Source organism: Zygotorulaspora mrakii, chromosome 2 (genome assembly GCF_013402915.1).
Source record: "Zygotorulaspora mrakii chromosome 2, complete sequence".
Classification (NCBI taxonomy): domain Eukaryota; kingdom Fungi; phylum Ascomycota; class Saccharomycetes; order Saccharomycetales; family Saccharomycetaceae; genus Zygotorulaspora; species Zygotorulaspora mrakii.
The window spans coordinates 74717-92727 of NC_050720.1; the positions used below are offsets into that span (position 1 = coordinate 74717).

General features: G+C 41.2%; 13 protein-coding genes across 13 annotated transcripts; 5 read left to right on the forward strand and 8 right to left on the reverse strand.

The window, feature by feature from the left end:
* Positions 1-58: 58 nt before the first annotated feature.
* XKS1 (xylulokinase) lies at positions 59-1786 on the reverse strand (the record flags this gene model as incomplete). The annotated part of the gene is made up of 1 exon (XM_037286834.1): positions 59-1786. One exon carries the CDS (start codon positions 1784-1786, stop codon positions 59-61), a length of 1728 nt encoding a protein of 575 aa, XP_037142729.1.
* A 256-nt stretch (positions 1787-2042) lies between these two features.
* On the reverse strand, positions 2043-2309 carry SPC1 (signal peptidase complex subunit SPC1; the record flags this gene model as incomplete). Its single annotated transcript, XM_037286835.1, has 1 exon — positions 2043-2309. The coding sequence occupies one exon, from the start codon at positions 2307-2309 to the stop codon at positions 2043-2045; it is 267 nt and encodes an 88-aa protein (XP_037142730.1).
* Positions 2310-2649: 340 nt separating this feature from the next.
* On the reverse strand, positions 2650-3486 carry CAL4 (Cal4p; the record flags this gene model as incomplete). The annotated part of the gene is made up of 1 exon (XM_037286836.1): positions 2650-3486. One exon carries the CDS (start codon positions 3484-3486, stop codon positions 2650-2652), a length of 837 nt encoding a protein of 278 aa, XP_037142731.1.
* Positions 3487-3705: 219 nt separating this feature from the next.
* HG535_0B00420 (uncharacterized protein) lies at positions 3706-4623 on the forward strand (the record flags this gene model as incomplete). Its single annotated transcript, XM_037286837.1, has 1 exon — positions 3706-4623. One exon carries the CDS (start codon positions 3706-3708, stop codon positions 4621-4623), a length of 918 nt encoding a protein of 305 aa, XP_037142732.1.
* A 90-nt stretch (positions 4624-4713) lies between these two features.
* HG535_0B00430 (uncharacterized protein) lies at positions 4714-5025 on the reverse strand (the record flags this gene model as incomplete). Its single annotated transcript, XM_037286838.1, has 1 exon — positions 4714-5025. The coding sequence occupies one exon, from the start codon at positions 5023-5025 to the stop codon at positions 4714-4716; it is 312 nt and encodes a 103-aa protein (XP_037142733.1).
* A 191-nt stretch (positions 5026-5216) lies between these two features.
* GPI14 (glycosylphosphatidylinositol-alpha 1,4 mannosyltransferase I) lies at positions 5217-6443 on the forward strand (the record flags this gene model as incomplete). The annotated part of the gene is made up of 1 exon (XM_037286839.1): positions 5217-6443. One exon carries the CDS (start codon positions 5217-5219, stop codon positions 6441-6443), a length of 1227 nt encoding a protein of 408 aa, XP_037142734.1.
* A 159-nt stretch (positions 6444-6602) lies between these two features.
* Positions 6603-7343, forward strand: SKI6 (exosome non-catalytic core subunit SKI6; the record flags this gene model as incomplete). The annotated part of the gene is made up of 1 exon (XM_037286840.1): positions 6603-7343. One exon carries the CDS (start codon positions 6603-6605, stop codon positions 7341-7343), a length of 741 nt encoding a protein of 246 aa, XP_037142735.1.
* An 82-nt stretch (positions 7344-7425) lies between these two features.
* FYV8 (Fyv8p) lies at positions 7426-10146 on the reverse strand (the record flags this gene model as incomplete). Its single annotated transcript, XM_037286841.1, has 1 exon — positions 7426-10146. One exon carries the CDS (start codon positions 10144-10146, stop codon positions 7426-7428), a length of 2721 nt encoding a protein of 906 aa, XP_037142736.1.
* A 483-nt stretch (positions 10147-10629) lies between these two features.
* On the forward strand, positions 10630-11241 carry TMA22 (Tma22p; the record flags this gene model as incomplete). The annotated part of the gene is made up of 1 exon (XM_037286842.1): positions 10630-11241. The coding sequence occupies one exon, from the start codon at positions 10630-10632 to the stop codon at positions 11239-11241; it is 612 nt and encodes a 203-aa protein (XP_037142737.1).
* An 88-nt stretch (positions 11242-11329) lies between these two features.
* HG535_0B00480 (SNG1 family protein) lies at positions 11330-12952 on the reverse strand (the record flags this gene model as incomplete). The annotated part of the gene is made up of 1 exon (XM_037286843.1): positions 11330-12952. One exon carries the CDS (start codon positions 12950-12952, stop codon positions 11330-11332), a length of 1623 nt encoding a protein of 540 aa, XP_037142738.1.
* Positions 12953-13326: 374 nt separating this feature from the next.
* Positions 13327-13788, reverse strand: HG535_0B00490 (uncharacterized protein; the record flags this gene model as incomplete). The annotated part of the gene is made up of 1 exon (XM_037286844.1): positions 13327-13788. One exon carries the CDS (start codon positions 13786-13788, stop codon positions 13327-13329), a length of 462 nt encoding a protein of 153 aa, XP_037142739.1.
* Positions 13789-14025: 237 nt separating this feature from the next.
* On the forward strand, positions 14026-16275 carry YPP1 (Ypp1p; the record flags this gene model as incomplete). Its single annotated transcript, XM_037286845.1, has 1 exon — positions 14026-16275. The coding sequence occupies one exon, from the start codon at positions 14026-14028 to the stop codon at positions 16273-16275; it is 2250 nt and encodes a 749-aa protein (XP_037142740.1).
* Positions 16276-16529: 254 nt separating this feature from the next.
* THI4 (thiamine thiazole synthase) lies at positions 16530-17513 on the reverse strand (the record flags this gene model as incomplete). Its single annotated transcript, XM_037286846.1, has 1 exon — positions 16530-17513. The coding sequence occupies one exon, from the start codon at positions 17511-17513 to the stop codon at positions 16530-16532; it is 984 nt and encodes a 327-aa protein (XP_037142741.1).
* Positions 17514-18011: the final 498 nt, after the last annotated feature.

Genomic DNA, 18011 nt, shown 5'->3' on the forward strand with positions numbered 1-18011 from the left:
TAAGTGAGACTCTAAATAATTACAACTATCTTATTTATTTCCAAGTATACGAAACCTATCATAATGTAGCCTCCAATTGACTTAGTGGAAGAATCTTATTATTGTACTGTTGCCATGCGTCGTTGTCAGCATCACAAACATACTCTAGATCATCCCACGCAAATTTTTCATTCAAAAATTGATCATAGCGTAATTGGGTCTGTTTCGTATAGTACAAATCTGACCATGCTGCCTTGTAGCACCCACCTAGAGCACATGAGTTGGGAGTTTCTAGTCGGTAATTTCCCTCTGTGGCACCGATAACTTGGGCAAATTTCTTGACAATGTCATCGTTTTTGGATGCACCACCAACAAAAAATGCTTTATTAGGTCTCTTGCTAAAATACTCCTTCAACGGGATATCATCATAGTCGAATCTGACTTTGACATCTGCATTTTTTGTATTCAATGGTTCCACTTCAGACGTTATCAAGGGAGATATACGAACGCGACAGCTTAATGCTTGCGATTCAACAATGTTTTTAGCATCATGCCTCTTGTCAGCGAATGCATCTACAAACTCTTTGATGTTCCCCGTCTCCAAATCGAATTTGGCTCTTTTACAAACTGCATTGACGCTGGGGACGATTTCTCCCAACGGAAAATAGACACCGATTTCATCGTCACTGGGTAATTTGTGATCAGACACTGCATCATTAAATTTAGTCCAGTCATGACTTGTCGTTTCACCATTTAGCTCGTTACGAATCTCCTCTCTCGCTAAGGATCCATTACAGTAGCAAATCATACCCATGTAATAACTGGAGATAGTCGGATGGATGAACAGGTGATAATCTGCTGACGGGTGGTATTGGTCGGTAACCAGTAAAATTGTAGTACTTGTTCCCAGCGAGACCAAGACATCATTTTTTTTCAAAGGCAAAGAACAAATAGTGGCCAAATTATCACCTGTGAAAGGGAAAATAGAACAATCACTGCTAAAGCCGTACTTTTCTACAAAATAGGAAGATATAGAAGAAAGGCGTACGGGCTCATCACACTTGATTGCCGGTGACAGTAATTTCTTCTCTATGTTGGTGGCATCCTTATCAATCAAAGCCAATAAATTCTTGTCAAAATCACGTTTCGGAATTTCATACAGGTTCATACCGCACGCATCAGCTTCTTCTAATGGAGTGAGTTTACCACTTAAAAGAGACGCAACAAAACTTGAAACCAATGAAATTGTCTGGGTATTGGAGTAACACTCAGGCTCTTCCTCTGCAATTTTCAGAATTTGAGTACCCGTGAACCTGAAATGGGCCCTCGAACCGGTTATCTTCGCTAAGCCTTGAGGACCACCAGCCTTTTCCTCGAATGCTTTGCACTGCTTTCCGGTACTGTGGTCCTGCCAATTTGGAGCCGTCGCCCTAGAAAAAGCTGCCGGAACCAGTTGTTCTACCAGAGACCCATCCTTGGGATCTAATGCAGTCAACAATTCATCTGCGGCCTCAGTCCAGTAGACCGATCCATGCTGCTGACAAGAACCGGAGATAGCCTTAACTTTACTCAAATCAAATCCGCTCTTGGTGAACTTGTAAAAAATCAGATCGATTGATTCCACCCACATTGCAACAGGACATTCAATAACATCACCTTTGATATAAACACCTTTTGTCGTCTCATATTGGGGCAATTCCGTTTCGAAAACTATCGTCTCCGAGTGAACGATCTTCAGATCCTGATTAATGGCCAAGCATTTTAGCTGCTGGGTTGACAGATCGAACCCCAAATAATAGCAGTCCATATTTTGCTACGCTTAATTGAATATGTACAAATTTCAGTCTACTTCACCTGTTGCTGATCGAGCCTAAAATTTACTCTTTCCTTCTTGTAGATCCCCAGATTTTTCGAGGTTTAAACCCCTCGTTATATATGCAAGGTGTCAAGCAAGAAGCAATATGAAAATGGAAAATGGCAATTGAAAATCGGAACACACTGTATTTCATGACTTCTTACTTACGTTGAACTATTTAGGCACATACCATTGCACACGTTTCTGCTCACATGGAAATTTTTGGCTTGACCCAGTCGAGCTTCTCTCTAGTATATGCTGGATATGCTGGTAACACTACAACCATCGCAACAACGATTGCCAAACCATAGGTAACTACCAGATATAGAAGTGATTGTGCGAAAAACCCAATAAGCGAGGCCAAAATTGCCCCAGCAATGAGAATCAGCTGCTGATACCTTTCGGTGTTCTTTTGACTTCGAAAATCAATAGGAAAAACAAGCTTTCTACCTAGCTCTTGCAAAATTTCAGACATGATGTACTCTTAAACAATAAATCCTCCCTGCAGTGATCAAGGGCTCAGCCAGTACGAGTTCTCTGTCTCCCTTCGTTATTGTCGACTAACCTTTATTTCTATATTTGTTGTTTTGGTTTTCATTTTTCCTCTTATAATAGGATTTCTGTCAAAAAGACCTGTCATTTTTTGATGTCACATAATAGAAAGCAGGCATAAATGGGCTTGCGACACCTGCATTGAAAGCATTTCGGTCTATATATTGATTACACGGGATTTATTACATATGGTAAGTCAGATAAGCGCAACTCCTGCAGCATTTCGGTCTATATATTGATTACACGGGATTTATTACAAATGGTCAGTCAGATAAGCGCAACTCCTGCAGCATTTCGTTATTAAGCCAAGTGACAAATGACATGTAAGTCTCATTTTGAGTAAGGTCCGCATCTTGAACACCTGTGGCCTCTCTGTATTTCTTGGTTACAGGTTCTGTTTGAGCTAAGAGTTTGAAAATAGCTGTGTTCAGTCGGTCCAGTTGCTCCTTCCAACTGGGTATCAGCTCTTGGCCTAGAACCTTCAGAAGTATGCCAACCTGCGGTTTAGTTAGTCTATATTGCGTATGCAACGGTATTTTTTTCAGGAAATCGTAGATATTGGCAAAACCAATCGTGCAGTTATGCACGAGCATTGCCAACTGTGGGGCATTGCTGATTATCACCGACGCCAGTGTCTCGTTCGGTAAGATTAAGAACTGTGCTCTCTCTCTACTGATGATATTCCTGTATTTTGGAGCAGAAGTTGAATTAGACAGTTCGCCCTCTTGTTTTTGCTTGAGTCTCTCATAAGATTCCTTCAACTCAGCAAGGTGTTCTTGGAACAGACTTCTCACCGTATCTAGTTTTTGTGCCGTAGGAATTCCCACATCTGTGTTACTGGAATTGTTATTCGATGGCGAAAAGGCTTGCCATGACAAGTACTGTATTAGGTGTATGATCACAATTATGAATTGTACAGTACTCTCAATGAATGACGATATCTCCAGAGACAACAGAAAATTCCTCTTTTGCTCCAGCGAAGTACATGTGGCAAACTCTTCCTCGAGTTTCTCATCCATTCTTGAAATACAGTCTTGGAACACGGTATCATTGGCACTATCGTTAGACATCGCTTGCGATCCGTCGATTGTGTTGCTCATTTTTCACTTTTATTATTGCATCCCCTAGTTAACTTCTGGTCAGCTGCCTGAGACAATCCAAGTGATAATGGCTAAAAAATGACAATTAACAATTTAATGAATACTCTTGAACTCTGCCTTTTTTCTACTATGTCGCTCGGATCGCCATTAGGATTCAAGATTTGAAAAGATGAGTGAAGTGACAAGTGAAAAATTAAAGAACTTTAACGCGACTGCAGGATGACACAAGAGATCACCACCCCCAAGCAAGGAATAATATCTGATGAGAACTACTCTAGAATTATGGGGTTCGTTGCCGGTGTATTCTCCGGTGTCATGAAGAACACCGTTGGTCACCCGATGGACAGTATTAAAGTGAGATTGCAGACCTCACAGGGAACAGGCAGGTTTACGGGGCCATTGGACTGTGTCAAGAAAACGTTTCAGCAACAGGGAATTCGTGGGTTCTATTTAGGATTTACACCTCCATTGGTAGGCTGGGTTTTAATGGATTCTGTTTTATTAGGAAGCTTACACAATTATAGAATGCTATTGCACAAATATGTGTATCCTGAACACGAAAAATTACCATTACTTGGATGTGTAGTCAGTGGTGTCATGTCGGGTTGGACAGTTAGTTTTATTGCTGCACCTGTTGAATATGCAAAGGCCAGATTACAGGTCCAATATGATCCCTCTACAACGAAATATAGTGGCCCGCTTGATGTTATCAAAAAGACATGGAAACAAAAAGGTGTAAGAGGCCTATATAAAGGTCTGATTAGTACACTGATATTCAGATCGAACTTTGTCTTCTGGTGGGGATCATATGAGTTGATAACACAATGGTTTAAAAAAAACACGAACATGAGTGATCCTGCAATAAATTTCTGGGCCGGTGGTTTAAGTGCCACTTTTGGATTTTGGACGTTCGCGTATGCGAGTGACGTCGTCAAACAAGTTGTGCTTTGCGATGATAAATACGATGGTAGCTTCAAATCTTGGAAGTCCGCCGTTCGTGATATTTATACAGGGCATGGGATCAGAGGGTTCTTCAAAGGTTTTACCCCCAGCTTTTGTAGATCATTCCCTGCAAATGCTGCGGCACTAGCTGCGTTTGAATTTGTGTTGAGAACAAGTGGTGCCAAGCCATCTTGATCAAATTAGCACTCCATATAGTGATAAATCATTTATAGACAAAGAACATTCAAAGACCTTCATATGAAGTACCGGATGTGCAGCTACTCCTTATTGCGCATCGAGCTCATTTTCTCCTAAGTAGTAGCTTGAATCAACATCCGTATTTAAGCGATCGTATTCCTCTTGCACCTGTATAGAACTTTCCTGCGAAAACGCAATAGAAGTTGCGAGGTCATTACCATCTCCGTCTAGACTGTATGTACTTTGGTTGGCAATTTCCCAAGGTTTGGGTCTTGATGGTATTTCTGATACAGTCCTTAAAGATTCACACAACGTAACGTCTGGCACCGCCACAACATTTGGTAAGGGTTTGTCACTGACGATATGATCGATTATCTCCTCGTAGCTTAATTCAGGCATTTGGAGATTCTTCGACTTTTACACTATATATATATTTACCATTTGAATGGGTCAGTTTCAAGAAGCTACCTTCCATACTTAATTTGCACTCGCTTCAAAAAGAATATTATAGACAATGAACGAAAAGAACTATCGTTTGAGAACAATTGCAAGAAGCAACTAACAGCTCGCCGTGATTCACATTCTCGACCATGGCGGATCATTCTACGGGATTGATCGTGGTTTCTTTCTTGGTAAGGGTAGCCTTTTTCCTATACGGTATTTACCAAGATGCTAATTATAAAGTTAGATACACAGATATCGATTATTTTGTGTTTCATGATGCTGCTGCTTACGTTCATGATTGCATTATGAACGGTGGAGATGGATCTCCATATCAGAGGGACACTTATCGCTATACACCTTTACTCAGTTGGCTCCTAGTCCCAAATCACTATTTTGAATGGTTTCATCTTGGAAAAATGATCTTCATTGCCTTCGACTTACTTACCGGTATGATTATCCAGAAGCTGCTGAAGAAATGTTTTAAACCTAGAAGTAATTTTCAAACAATATGTCTCAACAGTATTTGGCTCTTAAATCCAATGGTGATAACGATTAGTACCAGAGGAAACGCTGAAAGTATGATAAGTTTTTTAGTAATGGCTTCGTTATATCAAATACAAAAAGGGAACCTGATCGTATCGGGAATACTACATGGGGTGGCTATTCATTTCAAAATCTATCCCATCATTTACTCTCTCCCCATTGCAATGTATCTTTATCAGGCCAATAAATCAGTTGGATGGTTCAAGAAACTGTTTTTATTTGGCGGTGCAACACTATTTGCTCTTCTAGGTTCTAGTGCTTATATGTACAAGATCTATGGCAATGAGTATCTAGAGCACGCATATTGGTATCATTTATATAGGATAGACCACAGACACAATTTCTCACTATGGAATATTCTCCTGTATTACGACTCTGCCAGGCCTTCCAGTGCTTCACTGATATCAAAACTTGCATTTTTACCGCAGTTGATAATTGTTGCAATGGTATCATTCCTGCAATACATTCAACCAACATTTGCGGGTCTATTGAATGTCTTATTTGTTCAAACTTTCGCATTTGTCACTTACAATAAAGTTTGCACTTCGCAGTATTTTGTTTGGTACTTAATATTTCTGCCGTTTTATTTTGTAGATAGCACAATAAGCTGGAAAAGGGGTATTTGTATGGCTGTAGCTTGGATTAGTACTCAGGCATTCTGGCTGCTACAAGGTTATCGATTAGAATTTGAGGGCAAAAATGTTTTTTACCCACAAATGTTCTGCGCAAGTGCAGCTTTCTTCCTTACAAATACCTGGTTACTTGGTGAGTTCATTCATGATATTAAACGGAGACAGTACGTAGTTAGTGAAACGAAAAAGAGGAATTAAAAACAGATATATATGAACTTCTTCTTTTCTCACAGGTTTATTTATTTACTTTTTTTTGAGACGCTGCGAATTGCACTGACAAATTTTTAGTTCATATTCAAAGGCAAGAATCGGTCAAATCAAGAAAAGGACTTGAGGCAAAAGAAGCTAAGGATACCTATGTCGAGATTGGAAATATACTCTCCTGAGGGGTTACGTTTAGATGGCCGTCGTTGGAATGAACTAAGACGCTTTGAATGCTCAATAAATACGCATGCACATGCGGCCGATGGCTCATCATATTTAGAACAAGGTAATAACAAAATAATTACGCTAGTGAAAGGGCCCCAAGAACCTAGTAATAAGTCTCAGGTAGATACCGCAAAGGCACTCCTACGAGTTACGGTAAATCTAACAAAATTTTCAAAGAGTGAAAGAAGCAAATCTAGTCATAAAAATGAAAGAAGAGTGCTGGAAATGCAAACAGCATTGGTACGCACATTCAATAGAAATTTGATGTTACACATTTACCCAAGGACCTTGATAGATATAGAAATACATGTCTTGCAACAAGATGGTGGAATTATGGGATCCCTTATCAATGGGATCACTTTAGCTTTGATCGATGCAGGGATTGCAATGTACGATTACATCAGTGGCGTTTCTGTAGGTCTCTATGATGAGACTCCATTATTGGACACTAACACATTAGAAGAGAATGCTATGAGTACAGTCACATTAGGTGTAGTTGGAAAATCTGAAAAATTATCATTATTATTGGTGGAGGACAAGATACCGTTAGATAGATTGGAAAGCGTATTAGCAATTGGCATAGCCGGTTCTCATAGAATAAGAGATTTGATGGACAAAGAATTAAGAAGACGTGCTGAAAAGAGAGTGGCAAGTGCATTGGCTCGATAACCAGTTGGTTTGTCATTGACTGTTAAATATATGGATGCAAAAATACGCATTGCATTAATTCCCTCTGTAATCTAAATACGTATTAAAGTTTTTTCTTTCCTATTGAAGAGAATAGACCTCTTGATTTTCTGGATTGTAATATCACTTTTTTTGTTAAATGTGTCATATTTTGATTTACGCTGGCAACAGTATTTATTACGGAATGTTTTCTGTTCAGTTCGTCAGCATGTGCGTATGCGTCTCTAACATGGTTGCTAACTTTGTACTCTTCGAAAAGGTAGTCTTTATCAGATTTTGACGAAGATTTGAGACTATAGCTTAGCCAAGTTTGTATTCCCGTATCGTAATGCTGTGATTCCTTCCAGTGGTCTCGCAGCTGTTGAATTTTCTGCTCGTGTGATATGTTGCTATTGAGCATCTTATTGATGTCCATAGACGGCACCTTATTTTTCTGTGAAATCTTTGCTATCTCCTTTGAATCAGGGACTTGCAAGCTAAAAACTTCCTTGAAATGAGTTTGAGGAGGACCAGAATCCCCTTCTAGAGAACTTGTGGTAAGAGAGGTTCCTAAAGACTTTGGATCGTCGGAACTGTCATTATGGCTCATTTCAGCTGCATACTCCGGAAGTGGTGGTGCACTTTGATTATTTGCAATCAACCCCGGTACATTGAATACAGTATGGTTGTCATATATTGTCCTCGTATCTCTTATAGTTTCCATATCGGCTTCTGTGTCTTCCGAAGGGAATGCATCCCACGAGCTCTCGACTTCACTGTAAGCGGAGGGAATACGTGGTTTCATGCTAGAAGGTGTTAGATCTATCAATTTACCATTTTCATCGTAAACGTATCCAGGTGGGGCGGCTCTATTTGAACTGTCTTCTAAAAAACCATTTCTAAAAGCTTCAGTGTTTGGCCTCCATTTGCCAAGGTTGACTGACTGACGTGTGTTTATTGGACTTGTCTCTTCACCTGTATCGTAGTCCTTTTCAATGATTTCTTTATCAGTATCCTTCTTGACAATATCTCTCTCGGTTATACTTTTTTCAGAGACACTTTTTTCAATGATGTCTTTCTCAGAAATTCCTTTCTCAGCGACATCATTTTCAGTAATATTATTCGCGATAACATCATTCTCAGTTGTAACTTTCTCGGTGATCTCTTGGACATCACTTTGCGTCGCAGAATTAGCTCGGAAATGTTTTTCATTACGAGAGTTAGTATTATCTGGAGAAGCTTGCTCCATAGCGGAGCTCGACAGAGTATCGACATCGCCGTTCTTTTCATTATCATCTCCATTTTTTCCATGTGAATCATCATCCTCCTCCTCCTCCTCCTCATCACTTATCATTTTGTTAAAGTACCCAGATTTTGATACTTTCATTGCATCCTCATCGCTGCCCTCTTCATGGCCCTCTTCATGGTCCTCTATTTGACTTTCTTTATCAGAAGTTTCTGATCTCCAACTATTGTTATGATTTCTATGACCTGCGTCCGAACGCAATTCATGTTCACTTTCAGACTTCACTGCCCTGTATTTTATAGAATCGGTGTACGAAAGATCGTCACCACCGTCATCCGACGAATAATCATCATAAGATGATTGTCTCGTCTGTGAAAAGCTATCGTTAATAGAAGGCGAATATTTTCGCTCATCATCACTAGCTGTCTTCTGCTGTATTTCTATCACAGGTTTCTCTTCCCCATCATTTTCTGCATCATTAATGTCATTACTGCCTTGAGTAATATGTGGTGCGGATAAAGGAGGCGTGCAAAAACTTTCCTCCGGCTCCACTGACGTTCTTGTATAGGGCTCATCAACTATTCTTTTATCTTGTATGTTCGTATTATCATAACTATTGTCCTCTTGGTTGTTCTTTTTGTATTCGTCGCTGTCATCCTCAGAGGGAGATGCGTCTTGTTCTTCCGATTCTGAATCACGGGTCATATGATCTGACGTATTCCCACTTACAACATAATCTTTTTCTTCATCGTTCCCATCGTCAGGCTCAATAAGGTTAGAAAAATATCCACTCTTTGAAACTTCATATTGCGCATCGTCACTGACTTCATAGCCACTTACCACGTCGCTATCGGCTTCGTCGCCGTTGGCCTCGCTATCACTCAATTCCTTTTCTCCGGTCTCATTTTTTACAAATATTCTTGTGTTGCTGTCTTTGTCATCTTGTTTATCTTGAGTTTGATCTTCTTTAGAACCGCTTTCCACTCCTTTAATCATAGGAATCTCATCATCGTTCTCATAATCAGCCTTGTCTAGTTCTTGATCAACGCTTTCAAACTTTCCTAGTACCTTACTGTGATTTATGTCCGGAGACATCTCTTTGGAAATTTGTACCATCAGGTTTTCCAATCCTTCATTAACGGGAGTCCTTCTAGTCTGCATCGAGCCCTTAGAACTAGTATTTGATGAGGTTTTCCGTAATCTTGGAGTCTCTAAAGAGCCACTGCTCTCTTCAAAAGGTACCTGTTGTTGCAATGGTAACTGCGGAGATTTAAGCTCTTGTGAGACAATTTCACTTTTTGGCTCAACAGCTTCATCAGCACCCACAATTCCATCATTTCCATCCTTCAAGGTATCTCTGGCATCGGTATCCATATAAGCTAATTTGGGTAGGTTTGGCAACTTCGCAATGGTACCTTTTCTTGAAACCATTGTCTCCCTGCGATCATTCCCTTCATCTGAAGTGTTTTCATCGCTGCTATCCCAGCCAGAGCCATCATAAGAGGCCTGCGACGCACTCACCCAGCGGTACGACTTCTTCCTCTCCACGTGGTCCGCCATGTCAACCAGATAAAATAAACCACACCGTGAGCTACTTTTAGGCAGAAAACAGACCTGATAGTAATGTTTCGATGAGTCAATTCAAAGCCTTAACATTGTACAGAAACCAAATCAAACATGACCTTTTACAATTGAGCCCTCAAGTCGTTGGCGATGACAAGTGAGTATAAAAATACCATAATAAAAACACTCTAGCATGTGTAAACTACGAGAGTCACCAAGACCTTAACTATTACTGCTCTATACTAATATACTACCACGAGCTTATTCCAGGTTGGCACTTTGACCTTCTCTGGTCTCCTTGACTTGGGTATTCCTATATCATGTTTTTGGCACCCAAACATGTGGGCAGCATCATTATGCTATTTTTTCAGAGCGAGTGAAATATCAAATTTAATAAAATTTAATAAAAAATAGACAAAATTCAATTTCAAGAAGAAGAAGTATAACTCTTTGATTCGGCTTATTGAAATCTAATCAACAATGCTAAGAAGTCCTCTATACTGTGCTGTTTGCTCACTGCCTCCAGAGTATTGTGAATTCACAGGTAAACTAAAACGCTGCAAAGTATGGTTACGAGATGCGCACCCAGCGACATATAAAATACTATATGATGCAGAGGACGACTCTGTGGATGCTGTCAGTGGTAAGCTAGCAGAATCATCAATTGGTGAGGAGAGAGAGGAGAAATTAGAGAAAGATCTGCTAAAATTACAAGCGAAACAAGAAAACAGGGAACAAAGAGAACTCCAAATGAAACTATCATCAAAAGTTGTCATCAAAAGAGAAGCAAGAACCAAGAAAAAATCTCTTGTTGCAATTTCAGGATTGGAAGTTTTCGAAATTGATATGAAAAAGTTGGCAAAGACTTTTGCATCAAAATTTGCAACAGGATGTTCTGTCGCCAAAAATGTTGAAAAGAAGGAAGAAATAATTGTCCAAGGGGATGTATTGGAAGGTGTAGAGAAATACATTCATGCATTACTGGAGGAAAAGGGTTTGAAAGATGTAAAAGTTGAGGTTGTGGATGTTAAGAAGAAGAAAAAACCGGATACCGCTGCTGCAGGTGGAGATCAGTCAAAATCATCAAAATAGAAAGAAGAATGAATAATTAAGATATTATATAATTTAAAAAATAGGCTGTCTTACGTAATTCGTAAAATGACTATTTTCTATCACAGTTTTACGACTTAGCGGATGCCTGTAGTAGTTGTTGTTGTTCTTGTTGTTGTGCAGCAGCTTCCTTTTGCTTTTTTATCCTCTGTCCAACGATTTTCATTGCGAATGGGAAGCAAGCAGTATTAATGGCCACCCAGGCGACTAAAACACCGTAATTTCTACCCATTTTATGTCTTGATAGATTCAAAAAGATAACTTTGTAAATGTCAACACCATTATGAATAGGCATTGCATAACCATAACGATAAAATTGATTGTTCAGAACAAATGGGTAAAACGAGCAGGAAATATTCAAAACAATCCATGTCGTTAACCAAAAACCCAAATATTGTGGACCATAAACAAATATTACACTGATCATGTTCTCGTTTGCACCGCCCAGAGCCATCATCAATAACCATGTTGACATCCAATAAACCACAAAACCGCCTCTGCCGAATGCCAGAGTGAAATTGATACGGTAAATAGCCGATACGGTGCAAAAAAACAGAGACAGCAGAAAGTAAGTCAACCATGAAATAGCAATTCTGTAAATTATCATATGCTTTGGTTTCAACAACTGTGCCATCTCCGCGTGTAAAGGTCCGAACAGCGATAGCTGGAAAAAAGTCAGCAACAAACAGTAAATCAAACCGACTTGCAGAGGACTTAATAGAACCGTGTCGTAAAACGAACGATAATCTATATAGTTAAATTTCATATCGGAGACATTTATCACAGTAGCTGGGTCTATCGTCGCCGCATCCTGGTCACCGCGGGAAGTAATATTGGAAATAAGTTGTGGCAGGTAAGTTGAGCGGTAATAGTTCGCATACAAATTTTCCAAAGTTTGCATATTTGGCAAGATAGAGGCTCTAACACTCGACGGATCACGGCCACTCATGAACCAAACGTCGAAGTACGAGTCTGGTGTAAAACTCCTGTTACCATCTGTGTTTCCTAGCAATGTGTTGTACAAATCGTCAGTTGCGTTCGGTTTTGCGTTCAGCGCTAGCCAGTATTGCTCTCCGTAGACCAGATCTCTGACTTTGTCACTAATTTCGTCCACCGTCACATTATACTCATCCATGAATTCACTCTGACTGTACACATGCCACGTACAGGGCACGCTGGAGATAAGAGAGGGCAGTTCTTGCGTCATCGTAACCGGAACCACCTCGGACTCGTCCTGTATGACCGTCAGAACGCTAACCTTGAACATGTAGTGATCTCTATTGTACGCGGCGCCCCAGTATATCGAAAGCACCGTGATCACAACCGCACCCAGCAGCAGATTGGTCTGCAAAAATATCCTCAAGATCTTTTTCCGATGATCCTTCAGCCGCGGGGAAAGAAACCCAGTTTGCGACCTTCTCAGAGGCAATTGGCCTTCATTTTCGAGATCGCCCGACACCTTGTCGTCGCTACCTCCGTCTTGCTGCTGCTGCTGCTGCTGCTGCTGCTGCGGGTACTCCTTTCTGAAGCTGCAAACCGATTCCGCACTGGACGAGTCGTTAGACCTGCACTTTGTGTTGCTGTCGCGTCCTTCCGTCTTCTCCATCTCAACGGCGATATCCGCTACAGCCATCTCTTCGACACCGTTGGCGGCGGTCGGCACCTGTCTCTCCATCGCTTGCTCCGGAACCATCTTTTCTTCTAGACGAGATACACACGAACTGATGCAACTGCTAAGAGCCGTGCCTGTATTGAAAAGCCTGTCCAATGAGTCAGTCAACCTACTTCGTTCCGTGGCCTGTCGCTCTACGACGTGCGACTATCCAACCCACACTTGACCTGCTTGTTTAAGTACAAACCGGCCTTGACTGCAGAATCCACCCAACCGGAACCTGTGGCCGTTTCACCTATCCATGTCAGCTATCTCCATCTACAAACTTGTTGACCAATACCACACTACAACTGCTTTTTTTCAACTCTGCGCGGGACGGCTGACTTGCTTACGTTATACTGCACTACACACTGCATTACACATAGCAGGGGCGGCAAGCATAAACCCGAGCATGTTCAGTAAATAGAGTTTCCCGGCTCATTACGTGAGACGTGACATGTCTGCGTCTTTATTTCCGTCGTGTGAGGCTTATTTCCGTCGTGTGACGGCTTATTTCCGTCGGACTCGTCGTGGGGGACGATGTCGTGATCTTGCCGTTTTCCTTTTTTCTGCGAGCTGAAACGTTTCTCAGACGCTTCTGAAACGGTTCTTGTGCCGTGCGTTTCTCGGAGAGAGTTTTCGCGCGAAATGGGCCGTCGGAAGCGTTGCCGTGTGTGACGACGGCGGCTATTCGGTGATCGTCCGAAACGATACCGGTTCTTACAGCATGCCGGACGGTGCCCGGACAAAACGACAGAGACGCCCGCTGTCCGGAGCGCCTCGCGCTCTCGTGCTACTTTAGCATCGTGGCTCATCAGGCAATCGGTGTGACGAAAGCCTTGTAACCTGGTCAGTGATACATAGGGTCGGTTGAGCATGTATGTAGACGTGATGTGCTTCTGAGAGCCGACTGGCCCATGCAACGTGGAGCCGTGGTGGGCAGCCGGGGTTGGACGGCGTGTGCTCTAGGTGGTGCCGTGTGTAGCGATTTGGCAGGCCGCTCGCTGTTTTTCGGGATCGCAGGGCCAAGGGCTCTGAAATCCGTTTACAAGTGCAAGAGAAGGCTGTAATGATGGGGGTCGATTGGGACGCGGACGAGGGTCAGCAAGCTCGAAATGCGCAGTGACACGATCGTGGGCGCCCTAAGATCCAGACTACTGGGCTCGGGTGAGTTTGACACCGGGTATCCGGCGCTCGACACGGCGTTGAGGCTTCAATTCAGACTACACTACCATCTTCTGGGCAAGGGTGTGAACAACGTGGTGGCACAAGTGTTGAAGGACGAGTGTTCTAAGTTAGAAAATGAGCTGAGAGCTTCGCAAAGCAAGTCGGTGGATGCCAACGTCAGCCAATTGGCTCTCAAAATAGTTTCCAATGCCCGCGGTGTGATATCGTACCATTTGGGCGCGTTGAATGAAAGCAAAGAACTGCTCGTGCAGGGCGCACAGGTCGATATTGTCTGGGCAGGGTTTGCGGAGTTTCTGAATCTGGAAAATCTGTACTACAGAGGCCTCTGTAACAATGACACGGCGGTCTACGCGGAAGAGCTCTCGAACGTGGTACAGGATATACCGCCGGAATCTCACGGCATGGCATGGCACTACTTGCAGCTGATTTTCAAGTCGATGACAAGGGACCAACTGAAGACTTTGCCGGCAGACAGCGCTCTCACGTATTTGGGGAACCTCGTCAACGGATACTGTGACGAGAACCAGTTATTGACACTTATAGATCCGCTACTCAAAGAGTCGAAATTTCCCCAGGCGAACGAATCGAATAACAAAAAGTTAATTCAGTTCCATGTCTTTCTACAGTATTTCTTCAAAAGCTCTGACACCTTTTCGCCTAAATGGTATCCGTTTATTGTATCCTCTATTGAGAAGACTTTCCAGAGTATTGAGATATCCAAATGTGCCATGATTTACTTTGGCCATCAAGCAGAACCGGTGGTGAAGGATTCCCTGCTGAACTTTGTGAATTTCGTGAGATACACCGAAAGAAATTTTGTCATCAACAATGAAAACTATGATGACGTCATTTCGCTGATTGATTGTTTCACTTTCATTCTGAACATTGTTAAGAATGACTCTTTCAATGTAAGCCATGTTTTCAATTTGAGTGATTCCCTCGACAGATTATTGTCCCTTTTACAGTTTTTCTATCAGAAAAACAATTTCTCAATAATGAACGAAAATGATTCACTGAACTGGTTGGAAAACTCTTCAAAACTGCTGCTACCCTTTACAGTTTCCAATGCGCTTTCTGACGCTTGGACTATTTTATTTTCACATAAAAAGAGCTCCTTGGATCTTTTATTATCTAATGAATTGACATCGTATCTCGCAAATGCGATGTGCGTGGAATCTAGCGAGGGAAAGCTTTGCGACTTACAGTTTCAATACTCCTATTTACTGGCTGAGAAGAGATTGATACCAGCAGCAACAAAGATTTTAAAAACTGTAATACTAGAAAAGAATCCCGATTGCTATAAAGCTTGGCATTTGTTAGCTCTCTGTGAATCAATCCGTGAAGACAAAGAATCGGCTTTTAAAATAGTTTGTTCTGTGATTGAAGCAATGAAGGAAACTCTCGCAGAGAAGAAACTGTCAAAAATTGATAGATGGCAGTACATTCATTTAAAATTGACCCAGTTAAGTCTTATTGAGGAAATTTTTGGCACCGCTGATGCTTTAGAAATGTTGCCTGAAATTTATGAACTATATGGTGATCTTTTCCCGGATGACAAAGATGAGTTTGCTTCATTTGGTAAAGAAATCAACCAATCAAAAAACTACCTTCTTCAAATGATATGGATATTTGCAGCCAACATGTTTTTAAGGGCAGAATCTAAATCTGAATCCTGTAAAAATGCTATAAAGGAAGCTGAAAATGTTACCAATGCATACAAAAATTTGAATTGTAACATTGCAAGGGGGTATATGTACTTGACAGAAGGCGGCATAAAAAGATCATTAAAAGAGTTCGAAAGTGTCTTATTTTATGATCAGTATAATGTCCATGCGGTGCTTGGACTTGCTGAAATTATCTTCCCCGATGAATCGAATCAATCTGAGCCATCTTTTCAAAATTATTGCGACCTGATACCAAAGGAAGAACACCTTGCTACTAGAAAAAAAGTTTTCGTGAATGAATTGGATGAATCAGCATCATGTGCAAGATTGAAATTTCTTTTGGAATATTCTATTACACAATCAATTGATGCGTATTTTACTCCAGAAATCTGGTGGTATCTTTCAATAATTTACAATAAATTTGGTGATAAAAGCTATAAAAATGCTTTACTGAACTGTATACGGTACCAAGAGACTAAACCAATTAGAGAATTTAAATTTTGTAATTTTTAAACCTTTGCATGTAAATATATATGAACATGCATCACAATCTATTCAAATACTCCCATGGCGTCCTATTTTTCAGAGACATGAAAAGAACCGACAGCTTGATAAGTTTGTTGTTATTGATTCGGAGTTTCGATCTCGGGCGCTTATGTAGTAAGTGACCAACACTCAGTAAAAAGTTGAACAATTCTACAAAAAGATGATAAACTCAAAACATAGCAACATAAAAAACTATAGACAATATGTCAAGCGTAGTGTGATTAGGAAAAATGTTTCAAGATCTCCTCAGCTGCTTTGATACCACTGACTGCCATAGCACCGAAAGTAGGGCCCATTCTGTTACAACCATGCAATTCCGCAACTTCCATCCCCGCAAAATACATTGAATCAACACCTTGATATTTGCCTGCATTTTTGACAACACCAGCTTCGGCCCTATTCATGTCTAGGCCTTTCATACCTCCAAGTTTTTTATTCTTATCAATGGCGACGATTCTCTTTGCAGAGAAGGCACCGAATGGACCATCATGACCAGTGGTCGATAGGACAACACCATGCTTTTGAGACATATCACGAGTGCCATCATCTTGGTATCCAGATAATTCAATCACGTTAGGATCCATACAACTTTGTAAACCGTGAGCCATAGTAACTAAGGTCCAATTAGTGACAACACCAGCAACAGTGACTTCGCCATTTGAACCCTTTGGTCTGGTTACCAAATCTTCGACAGCAGTGGCGTTGAACAATTTAACATTTGGGAAAGACAATACTTTTGCTGCAATTGTAGCAGTGAACAAGGCTGCATGCTTTACAACAACATAGTCACCTTCATCTTCATATGGGATCTCCAATTCGTTCAAGAACAGATGTGATGGCTTTCTCATAATCATAGCGGAGAAGAGTTGGCCTCCCAAGTTACCACCGCCACCGAGTGCGACATTTGCCTCCAAGATCGTAATTGTCAGATCAGGTCTATTCTTTGCTATGACATAAGCAGCAGAGAGTCCTGACGAACCAGCTCCGATAATAATAACATCTGAAACGGCATGTTTGTCCAGATCCTTGAAATAACGAGAGGACATAGCACGAGAGACAGTGGATTCACGAATTGGTGCAAACTTAAAATCAGACCAGTCTTCCTCGTGAACAATGTCTGACAGAGCATGTCTGATTGGGGTAGCATTCAGCTGTAACTGAGAGGTTGCATTATCTGTTTGAGTGGCTGTTTGAGTTGCTGACATTTTTGATGGTTGATATTCTGGAAAATCCTTTTTGGGGTGATGGTTTGAGGAAGGAGAGGGAAAAAGTTGAGAGAGAGTACACTGATGCTGAATCTACAAGAATTGTTACAGTTTATATATGTTTGGTAACAGCCAACTCGAAACTATGAAATTACACGACAGGAAAAAGTATGCGTTGACAAGTGAGTCAAGGGATGCTCAACCAAACGAATGGCTGGATGTCTCTATCTTAATTCTCGTTGCATGCCATTACAGTGCTGCCCGTGCCCGTAACACTGTTGAGAGAAGCTGTGTGAAATAAGGGAACTTTGCATACAAACTGAAGAAGCTGCTGTTCGCAATGTGGCGTGTACTACACAGTGCTTGGTGAGAGATTAAGTTCCAGGTTTGTTCTAGTCCGAACATTTGTTATGATGATAGTTGTTAAAAATCATTATTCATTTGAAGAATTGATCATTAATGCAATAAACAACGACGGAGTTTTCATTACTAGCCGTT